The sequence below is a fragment of the Nelumbo nucifera genome, chromosome 1 (genome assembly GCF_055504915.1).
Source record: "Nelumbo nucifera cultivar China Antique chromosome 1, China Antique-T2T, whole genome shotgun sequence".
Taxonomy (NCBI): Eukaryota; Viridiplantae; Streptophyta; class Magnoliopsida; order Proteales; family Nelumbonaceae; genus Nelumbo; species Nelumbo nucifera.
The window spans coordinates 108094437-108106378 of record NC_142649.1 but is presented as its reverse complement, the minus strand read 5'-3'; the positions used below and the strand labels follow the sequence as shown (position 1 = coordinate 108106378).

The following is an 11942-nucleotide window of genomic DNA, read 5'->3' as shown; positions in this document are numbered from 1 at the left end:
GTCGCCTCCGTGTACGGTCTCCTGGGCGTCAGGTATGGTTGCTTAGTCAGGTGATTTGGAGCCGAAGTGGTCTTTTAATGTGAAGTCTCGAGTTCGGATAGGAGTATGGCCCGAACTGCCCCTAGGTGGGTAGTTCGGGTTTTCTACCTTTGATGCTCCTTGTAAGGCTCAACACCTCAAAGGGAGAGCTTGGAACTCATGAGTTCGGAGCTCGGTTTGTAGGTTCCTTCGAGGGAGCTCAGCTCTCTTTAGTTCGGAGCTCAGGTTGCAGGTTCCTTCGAGGGAGCTCGGCTCTTTAGTTCGGAGCTCGGTTTGCTGGTTCCTATGAGGGAGCTCGGCTCTTTAGTTCGGAGCTCGGGTTGTGGGCCTGCTGCCATGCCGATCTAACGTTTCTGCCAAGTCACTCTCGGTTGCTTCCACGTGTCACATGGCCGAAGGGTGGGGTCAAATCTTCCTCCATCAGCTACATGACTTCTATCATATTTGCACAGATGATTCACAATGAAATCTGAATGATGCTTGTTATTATTGATCAGAAAACGAATTTATTGCAGCAGTTGGAGAACCATGCACTGAATGGCAACCGGTTCAGGTTGCAGAGTGGAGAGCAGTTATGCAGGCATCTTAGATGGCCCATTAATCCCTTCAAATCAAGAGAGTGAAAGTCTTATTGTTGATGCAACTTCCACAGTGAGTAAGTTAAATTCAGTAGATGGTTATACCAACTGGATGGATAAAGCCTTCTTTTGCTCAAATTAAGCAGGTGGCAACATCTTTTGAAGCTTTGTCAATTTATCTAACAATGTGTTAGCTCATATCATGACATATAATGCTTCTATATCTAAAGAGAAACATTTGTACATGCATAACCCTCCACCTTGGATGAGACATTTCTTTTTGTGCTCTGCTCCTCCTCCTGTAAATTTGTTCTCAAGTAACGAAAGGCTTCTCTTTTCTCTTTCAAAAAAAAAAAAAAAATACATCAATAAATTAATTCTCTCCTGGTCAGTTCTAATTACATTACTGGACTGGGGTAAGAAATAAAAGACGAATGGTAGGACTGCCCAATCCAAGTGTCAATCATAGATTAATAGTCTGACAATGTGAAAAATGATCGCCTACCAGAGTGCCAGTTGTACTCTCTGAATACTACATAATGACCAAAAACTGAACCATGGTAGTATTCCTAGTAGCAAATTATTATTACTTCTCCTTGCATCAATTTGGGCCATTATTGACTTTGGTCACACTCCCTCAAGAATCAGGATTAAAAAATGACGATGGACTAATCTCCTCTCTCTACAGTCTACAAAAAGAAGGGTATTTGTATTCATATTTTTAGCTTTTGGCAGACTAATTGGCATCATTTAGTTTAGGTTTTCTTTCCTTCATTGTTCTTGTTTTAAGGAGAATGACAGTTCAACTTAGGGTCGCCCAAAATACAGTTGGGGATTAGGGGTAAGTGCCAATTAAGAATTGATGCCAATTTAGGGATGAGTATTAATGTATAGAATGGGGGCATTTGACATTTTGAATATTTATAGGTTTATAATGAAATTCAGAAATCTGCATTAATTGGGCTGTTCATATTTTTCCGTTTTTTTGTTGAGTGGATTAGTCATCGTTACCAAGGTTGATTAAAACAATTTGTTTGAAGTTGATTTCATAAGAAAACTTTTACACTGTCCTTAAAGAATCTCTCTCTCTCTCTGAAGGTTACAAATTTTCATACATTAAAATTTTAAATTAACAATTTAACTGCACGATTTACTTCTAGGGCCTAGCAACACTACGCAGATTCAATTCGAAGATGAAATAAAAAAAAAAAATTAATGTAAAGTGGGATTCCTAATTACTCATAGAACCTTACTTTGTTGGGGTTCAACATTAGGAGGGTTCATAGAAATGATTCTACATATTTAAAATAAATTTTTAAAAATAGGGTCCAAATCAGAGAAATAGAACTTAATTGGAAGCATCTACTAACCTTAATGGGTCTAAACAGATGTTTAATTTTTTGTATATTTCTAAAAGAATAAATAATAAATGTTCAACCACAAATTGTAAACCGTTGTAGTACAAATACCTTCCTTTGAAATGCTATGGACATCCCATCTACTAATTAAGAACCAAGGATAGATCAAAATGGAGCACTTGATCTCAATGACAATGTGGTCCAAAAGAACTCATTGGTAGTTGGAAGACATCTCTTGATTTGTTTATTAATTTATTTTCCTTAACGACGGTTTGCATTATTGGGGTACATCCAATTCTCTTTATCTCATTAATTGAAAACTAAAAGGACTGATTGGAAGGAATATAGAAAAGAGCATAAAGAGGGGAGTTGAATAATATCCTCAACGGTGTTTAAAACACATATTTTAAGCATTGGATATATTCTATAGATTATATTCTAGATTGCAGGTATATATACTAGCTAGAAACTTACTTGTTAGAATTATATTTTCTATTTCTTTAAAGTACTAGTTGAGAGTTTCTTATCAAATAAGTATCTGAGATATATAATTAGGAAAACAACAATGTTAAAATAAAAGAGTTATAATATGTATATGCATGTGGTACATTGCATCAGTCCAGATGGGTCCTAGATGATTCTATTGATTATATTCTAGATTGCACGGTATGGTGATTGATGAAGGGCAAAATGGTAGAGAGAACAATGTGTTGAAATACATGTGTGAGAAGTGAGAAGAGAAACTCCTCTTTTTAATTATTAAATTTGAGGAAAACATGAAAAAAGGGTATGTCAGCTGGTGTTTGGAACATTCCAAGTTGCTTCAGCTGTAAACTTGGAATATCCACTCGGCCAGTAGTCCCAGATAAGATAGAGATAGCTAGACAGGGTGGAGAGGGTAAACAATTTCTGAATTCGAATAATGATGCCTCTAGGAATCTCAATCTCGTCTTTCCATCTCTCTTTAGCTTAGGCCTGCATTTTCTCGGGCCCGCAGCCCGCAGCCCGCATGGCTTTTGATATCTCTAAAAGCAAAAAGTAATACCCAAAGCCGACTCAAAAACTAAAGCTTTTCTTTTGTCATTCCTTAGCAAGGCAGGCTTACTGATGCAGGTGAGCACGCAAAAGCTACTACTAGTATAGCCTCTGTGCGTATCTCTTCTATCTCAACTCTTAAAGATAGCTATCTAGACTGGTACCCTGGTTCCTGCTGTAAGAGAAGAAGATCATCTAAGGAAACAATTAAGACACTAGTAGAATTATTGTCACTGGTTCCACACTCTGCACTGTTTGACTCTGATGTTTGATTATGCATTATTGCATGCCCTTCTTCTTTTAATTTTTTCTTCTTCTAATTGGGCTAATTATTCTTAACAAGGTAATCAATCTGGTGGTATGAATTCTCTAACCATCTCTAATGAATTATTAATTATTTCAATCATCAAGTTGGTAGTCCCTCTTCGCAGAAGGTCCCCTACAAAGGTAATATGTCTAATCCACCGCAAAACATAGTGGGATCGAGGAGTCCATCCCCCCATACTCTCAATTGCATTCCACGCTTCCACCCCTCCTTTTTTATAATGGCATCCTTGCTTTAATCAATTCTCTCTCTTTCACACACACATACACATTACACACACTAAAATTTAACCAGACAACGTGCAAAATTACAACAAATTACCTTCTCAGCAGTCTTCTTTAAATGTTACCTCTTAATCTCTTATTCATTAACCAGTTCTTGGGTAGCTAATTACTTTTTATTCCTTTATTTCGTGTTTTTTTATTTAATTTTGGGTGGGGGGAAGGTGGCTGATTACAAAAACGAGTATTTGAGACTCACAAGTAGCGGGTGGGTATGATTGGACCATGAAACAAGCCTCCTGGGCTTTAGTAACTTTTCTTTATTTTATTTGGTTGGCAAACGAAACAAAAGGCGAGGCCCAGAAAGAAAGCTCCCCCGTGACATCCTCTACAAAGCTAAAAAAAAAAAAACAAACAAAAGCAAAAGGAAAGAAGAAAAGCTTTCAATCTCTCTCTCTCTCTTTCCTTTTAAAAACAAACACGCTAACATCATCCAAAACCATAGAAATCTGCAAATACAACAGTTGTGAGAGAACACAGAAAGAAAGAGCTAGAGGAAGAAGAAGAAACACCATGAGAAGAAGAGAAGGCAAAGGAACTCCTCCAGCAGACCTCTTAGTCTGCTTCCCTTCTCGAGCCCATCTAACCCTTATGCCCAAGCCCATTTGCAGTCCAGCGCGGTCGAATGAGTCTACTAGCAGTAGCAGTACCAAGCGCCATCACCATCTTCTCACAAGGTCTAGAAACAGGGTTGGCCAAGCTAGCCCTCTCCTTTGGCCCAAAACCAAGACCACGGGCTCGGAGATCGCCGAACCCACCTCTCCAAAAGTCACATGCGCCGGCAAGATCAGAGTCAGGCCCACATCGAGTTCCTGTAACAACTGGCAAACAGTCATGGAAGGCATCGAGAAACTTCACAACAGGCGAAAACAGAAGAAGAAGAAGAAGAAGAAGAAGAGCCCCACTTGGCTAGAGACTCTCGGATTCAGGAAAGACATAATGCAGATTTTGACTTGTTTACGAAGCTTTCGCTTCCATTTACGGTGCTTTGGTTCCTTTCATGGCTCAGTCGTCACTTCTGATGGCGAAGAAGATGAAGAAGAAGAAGAAGAAGAGTATCAACAAAAGCAAGAAAGCCAAGCGAGTACAGAGGAAAATGATAGTGGTGATGCTTCGAGAACTATCTTTTCAAAGTGGTTTATGGTATTGCAAGAAAATCAAAATAATGTTTTTAGCAAAGAAGAAAAGTACAGAGAGGAGAGAAACGAGACTTGTGATGGTGAAGGATCAGAATCGGATGCCGCTCCTGCCGCTCCTCCTTCGAGTGCTCTCTTGCTCATGCGTTGTAGGTCCGCACCCGCTAAAGGCTGGCTAGAAGAGAAAGATCTAGTGCGAAAAGAAGAAGAAGAAGAAGAAGAAGAAGAAGAAGAAGAAGAAGGAGGAGGAGGAGGAGGAGGAGGAGGAGGAAACAAAGAAAAGTTGGCGCTGGAAGAAAAGAAGAAGAAAGAGAAATTGATATTGATGAGTTATGCTCCTGATTTCTTTAAGGTATCTCCTGATATTGCAAAGGAGACTTGGATTGTTGGTGGGATAAGAGATCAATTTTCTAGGAGTCGAAGTTGTAAGAGATGAATTGAAGGTTATGAACATTATATTGTGAATAATCTGCTTTTCCTTATTTTTCGTTTGACCATTTTACTTTGCTGTGTTTAATAATTAATGTTATTGTTAATTAGTTGGCTTTCGTGTTCATTTCCCTTTGGACTTTGGAGAATCCAACAAAAAATTCTAAGCCCAAAACTTGTTCCTGTGTTTGGTTAATTGATCTAAGTTGTGCTAAGTTAGTAAACAACTTTCCTTTTCTTGTTTTTTTATGGGAACAGAGTTTGGTCTCACGCGCAAAGGTTTTTGTGACTTGTGAAATGTTACTATTGTTTCCATTCCATTTAATAAGAAGTGTTTTGTCCTTGCAGAATAGGCTAGGGTCCAGTCCTTGATTTCACCTTGTTGAGTGGAAATAGATTACAGTATTTTCTTCAGGGTTGTTGGCTTTTCAGCTTAGAAACAACCAAATTTAAACCAGAGTTGCACTATTGCAGACGATATTATTTTTCATATAATAACTAAAATCGAATAGCTTTTTTGGAAAAAATATCAAATAAAGGCAGTGAGTACACTGTTGCTCGTCTTCCTCCTCTGCCTCCGTATTCAGCGAATAAAACTTTTAAAAACGATGAGAGAAATCCAATAAAAAGCAACTGGTAAGGAAATTCCTCGAGCTCGACCAACCGATTTTACCCAGCAAATTTGCTTTAATTTATTGTGGCTGGTCTCATACCAGTTTTTAATCTTGAGCCTGGAGTCCTGACTCCTGAACTACATTAACATGGGTATTGAACCAGAACCAGATGGACATTTTTTTGGTGGAACAAACCAGCTGGACTCGCTCAGTGAGTAAATCTGTCCGAACCGGGTATTGCCATTTGCCACTCCCCTCTCCTGAACCTGGATGTTACCCTCTCTCATCCGCTACTCAAATGCACTTGTGCTAGAGCCAGCACGAGATAAGCTTGTTGAAGCGAGGAGCGGCTAATCATTCTTTCTAGTTTCGTTGACGAACCAGGGAACATGAGAACGTGTATCTTGCTGCAAGAGAGGGGAGATCGGAACATAGCAGGCTTAGCTGCAAAAGGTCGCTTTCTTGGTTGGCATGCAAGAGTTTTTGGCAGTGGTGATTGACAAGGACTTCGGAGGGAGAAGAAGAGCAGAAATCGACGGTGCGTCTGTATCAGATGTCAACGACAAGAGGAATGACAAGCAGTTCACATGGTCACCCCGAAATGAGATCGCCTCAGTACTAGATCGCAACGAGAAAACTTCGATGCCAAGTCACTTCGATATTCACTCCACTTCGGGACTTAAAGGCGTCAGCTCGGAGATACCGACGTGCCACTGTGAGGATCCCAAAAATCCCTCCGATGGTCTCGGACTTCACGGGATCACGCCGCATAACAGCCAGCGTTATCTCCCACAAGCGATTCGGGCGGACTCGATAAACCCTATCAGTTGGCAGCACTATGTCCCAGTATCGCAGAAATAGATCTCATTGTGACGAGGATTCTGGAACTACTCCACAAAACTCGCGAGGACTCCATTATATAGAGGCTCCATCCCCAGGGGTGCAAGGTATGCGTGATTTTCCTGCTCTCAAGCTCTCTACTTTCAAGCAATTTTAGCTCGCTACTAGCCTACTAACTTAAGCATCGGAGCGACCTCGTCGGGTTAGCACCCCCGGGTTCTCTGATATCCTTGCAGGTTCAGTCCATCGTCTGTTTAGAAGCCAGATCACCTCCAACTGGGAGCAGCCAAATCGCACTAAATCAATTGGCGCCATCTGTGGGAAGTGCTACGAGAAGCCTCTTTCCACCAAAAATCGGAAACTCATAATCAATGACATCCTCTAGCAATGCCAGACAGAACGGTGAAATGAATGTCTTCGGGGGGCAACCTCAGATTCCGACTATGTGCATCGGTCAGTTTACCATACCGCTCTCCGCGGATGGGATCCCGACGCTGATTGTGCCTCAAGCAACTATGCCAGTGAACGCCCCACCTCCTCCTGTAGTGGGTGCAACTTTTGCTGAACCATCTGTGGTTCCCCCTAGAGTCGGACAGCATCAGCTCGATGACCTGGTACACTGCGTATGGGCTATTCAAGCCCAAATGCAACAGGTCCAGCAATTTCAACATCACCTCGGCATTCGGCAGCACAACAGAACAAGTCTCATCATCAGAACACTCGCCCTCCTCGCTGGGGATAGATTTCCCAGATTCAGCATCCTCTCGAGAGCCAGGTCTCATCCCGCGGTAGGAGGGAAAGGCAAGTTACTCCTCCTGCCTCGCAGCAAGTGAACAGGTCGGGAGACACTCAGCCCGCCAGAGCTATTTCACCTCGGCCCTTGCAACAGGAAGGTTCGCTTGCAGGGAACCAGTTCGGAGTTCTAACCGCGGACTCCAGGCGAGGCCCCTCTGTTCACAGCAGCCAGCATCGGCAGTCCGAACCACTCCATGCTAGGACAATGCCCGACAACATAGAGGTCAGCAGCACCAATGCAGAGCCAGTCAAGAAGCAGCAAAGGCGGCGTCCTAAGGCACGTCGAACTGTAGCTCCAAGCCAGCTCGCTGGACCTAGTCAGCTCGAGCACCCTAAAGGTAAAGAGGAGGCGAGCTCGAAAGCCACAAAGACCGCTCCCCTCCTCTCTGGGTCATTTCCTTTGTCCTCCGAGCTCCTGGCGACCCCGATGTCGAAGGACTTCAAAGTACCTCCGCTAGATAAGTATGATGGGTCGTTCGACCCAAATGATCATGTAGACTCGTTCCAGCCCCAGATGCATCTACCTGGGGCTGACGAATCCTGCATGTGCGTTGCCTTCTCTACGACCTTCAAAGGAGTAGCTCGCACATGGTATAAAAACCTCGCGCCAGGGATGATCAAGAGTTGGTCGCAGTTGGTACAGATGTTCACCTCACACTTCATCACCAACAAGAAGTGCCCGAGGTCACAAGAAAGTCTCCTCAGCATAGTACAGAGAGAAGGGGAGTCGATCCGAAGCTACATCAAACGCTTCAACGACACTTGTTTGCAGATCTCTGACCTAGATGCCGCTGTAACTCACGGTAGCAAAGAAGGGTATTACCCATAGGGAATTCAAGTGGCACATAGTGGCAAACATGCCCAAAGACATCATCGAATTCCTCAAGCTTGTCGATTAGTTCATTGGGACCGAAGAGGAGATGAACTAGAAGAATGAAGCCCCAATGGAGAAGAGAAAAAGAGAAGATGACAACTCGAACAGTGGTGGCAACAAACGAAGAAAGAGAAAGTCCCCAACTAGGGGAGGAAACAAGTCAGATCGGTGTTCCCGAACTCCTCCGTTTGAAAGGACGAGCTACATGCCCCTCAACACGAAATGGGGAGAAATTCTCATGGCGATCAAGGACGCCTCCTATGTGAAGTGGCCACCTCGGTTAAGGGGAGATCCCGCCACTAGAAACAAAAATGTATATTGTCATTTCCATAAAGATCACGGTCATAGTACCGAAAACTGTAGAAATCTCCGCGATGAGATCGAAGAACTCATCTGTCGCGGATACTTGAAAAATTTTGTACAAAAAGAAAATAAAAACCAGACAGATCGGCAGGGGGATCTGGTAAAGAAGGCCAACAGTAAATGGCGCATGTGCGTCGATTATACCGACCTGAATCGAGCTTGCCCGAATGATTGCTTCCCACTCCCTAAGATCGACCGTCTAGTGGACGCAACCTCAGGGCACGAGTTGTTGAGTTTCCTGGATTTATACTCAGGATACAACCAAATCAGGATGGACCCTGCCGACGAAGAAAAAACGGCATTCATAACCGAGCTGGGATTGTATTGTTACAAGGTCATGCCCTTTGGGCTAAAAAATGCCGGGGTGACCTTCCAAAGACTTGTAAACAGAATCTTTGAGCCATTGATCGGCAATAAGGTTTACTGCTATGTAGATGATATGGTCGTTAAGACCCAGTTTTTAAAATGTTCAATAAATGATTTACAATGTGTTTTTGAAATTTTGCGCAAGTATAATATGAAACTAAACCCTAACAAGTGTGTCTTTGGTGTCACCTCGGGAAAACTCTTGGGTTACATAGTCAACTGACGTGGCATCAAAGCCAACCCAAAGAAAATTGAAGGAGGCCATCCTAGATATGAGGCCACCTCATAAATTAAAGGAGGTTCAGAGGCTGAACGGTCGTATAGCCGCTCTGAGCCGCTTCATGTCCAAATCGGCAGATCGTTGCCTGCCTTTTTTCAAGGCAATCAAGAAAAGTAAAGACTTTGAATGGACCGAAAAATACCAGCTCACCTTCGACAAGCTAAAGAAATACCTAGCTAGCATCCCGATTCTAACCCGACCCGAGGAGGGAGATGTTTTAAAATTGTACCTCTCCGCGAGTGATGAGGTGGTCAGCTCGGTACTGATAAAAGAAATAGATTGGGTCCAACGACCTATCTACTATGTTAGCAAAGTTTTGCAGGATGTCGAAACAAGATACCCGGAGATCGAGAAACTGGCGTACGCGCTGGTCATAGTAGCTCAGAAGCTTCGTCCGTACTTCCAAGCCCAGACCGTCATCGTCCTCACCAACAAACCTCTAATGAAGTGGGCCATCGAACTCAGCGAGTACGACAACCAGTACGAGACTCGGACGACAATTAAAGCCCAAGCCTTGGCCGATTTCGTTGCAGAATGTACCTTCAACACCGCGATCCTTAAATTGATTGAGCTCGAGCACAAAGAGGAAGCTTCAACTAGTGCGGCACCAGTCCCGGTTAGAGCAAGGCCGACCTGGGACGAGGAGCCCTGGATACTCCACGTAGACGGCTCATCTAATCAACAAGGAAGCTGAGCCGGCATTTATCTGTACGGTCCAAGCGGGGTGAAGCTGGAGTACACACTTCGGTTTGAGTTCGTAGCATCTAATAATGAAGCGGAGTACGAAGCACTGATAGCTGGGCTCACTCTAGCGAATGAAGTACAAGCAAAACACACCGTCATCTATAGTGATTCCCATCTCGTGGTCAACCAGGTCACCGACGATTATGAATCTCGTGACCCCACCATGGTTGCTTATCTAGCCAAGGTCAATGAAGTTCTACGCAGCTTCTAGCCTTATTTCATCAGGTAGTTCCAAGGTCCTAGAACGCTGAGGCCGATGCCTTGTCCCGGTTAGCCAGCACGAGGTGCAACACCATGAGGACCGTGTATATAGAGAACCTACCTCGGCCCAGCATTCTCGGGGGCGCAGAAGAGGTCGCTCCCTGCAGATTGCAACGCGACCAGAAGGGTAGAGCACTAGACAGCCAAGTATGTCATGATAGACGAACGGCTGTATCGGAGATCCTTCACACTCCCCTACTTGTGCTGCTTCCGACTCTCAGAGGCCAAGCTCGTTCTCCACGACACTTATGAATGTATGTGTGGCGGATACATGGGGGGCAGGGCTCTCGCCCAGAAAGCGCTCTGACAGGGGTACTACTGGCCCACCAGGAAGGCAAACGCACTCGAGCTTGTCAAAAAGTGCAATAAATGCCAAAGGCACACCAATATCCACCACCGACCTGCTGCTGACTTGAAGTATCTCGCCACCCCGTGGCCCTTCGCACAGTGGGGAATCGACATTCTTGGCCCATTCCCGCCAGCGACAGGACAGAGGAGATTCCTGGTAGTAGTAGTGGATTACTTCACGAAGTTGGTGGAGGCGGAACCCCTAGCAACAATCACAACCTGCATCATAACTTCTTTTGGAGGAATATAGTATGCCGTTTCAAGCTACCTCGGGTGCTTATCTCTAACAACGGTAAGCAGTTCGAAGATATCAAGTTCCAGAGTTGGTGCGCCGAGATGGGGATATAGCAGAACTTCACTTCAGTGGCACACCCTCAGACAAACGGGCAAGCGGAAGTCATGAATAGAGCTATACTCCGTGGACTAAAGGCCCGCTTAGCCCGAGCTAAGGGACTATGGGTGGACGAGCTGCCCAGTGTACTATGGGCTTACCAAACCACCATTAAGACCGCCACGGGTGAAACCCCCTTCAACCTCACCTATGACACGAAAGCGGTAATCCCAGCTGAGATCAAGGTGCCTACATTACGCCTTGAGGCATACAACGAATAAGCAAATGACGATGAGCTCCGTACCAACCTTGATCTGGTGAAAGAAGTACGGGACCTAGCGTACATTCGGGCTGCAGCATACCAACAAAGGGTGGCTCGGTACTATAACGCCCGGGTCAAGAAACGACACTTCCGTGTCGATGACCTGGTCCTCAGGAAAGTCATGGTACCTGAGCCCGGTGTCGGTAAGCTCGGACCGAAATGGGAAGGCTCCTACCGAGTGAAACGCGTACTCGGGAAAGGTACGTATGATCTAAAAAACTTAGAAGGAAAACAGGTATCTCGAGTGTGGAACATCGGCAACCTAAGGCGATACTAGTGATTGCCGAACTGGAGAGAGGACTACGAGTCACTCCCAGAAGTCCAAGGACTAAAGTGCCAAGCTGATAAAAGACCTCGATGCTACAATAAGTCCTAATCGCCTCCTCAGCATGGGCATACAAGTCCCAGCCGCCTCTTCGGCATGGGCGTACAAGATCCAGTCACCTCTTCGACATGGGAAAAACCAAGGGTAAGGAGAACAGACTATGAGCCGCTCCCAAAGCCTAAGGGATAAGGTGCCGAGCTAACATAAGACCTCGGCACCTCATAAGTCTCAGTCGCCTCCTCGGCATGGGCAACTCATTTCATGCCTAAGGTATAGACAGCTTGGGTATAAACCCTAC

At 44.4% G+C, this 11942-nt stretch overlaps 1 protein-coding gene across 1 annotated transcript; it reads left to right on the top strand.

Moving 5' to 3' along the window:
* The first annotated feature begins 3819 nt into the window (after positions 1-3819).
* LOC104605958 (uncharacterized) lies at positions 3820-5401 on the top strand. Its single transcript, XM_010270922.3, has one exon. The coding sequence runs from the start codon at positions 3842-3844 to the stop codon at positions 5186-5188; it is 1347 nt and encodes a 448-aa protein (XP_010269224.2). The 5' UTR covers positions 3820-3841; the 3' UTR covers positions 5189-5401.
* The last annotated feature ends 6541 nt before the right edge of the window (positions 5402-11942 follow it).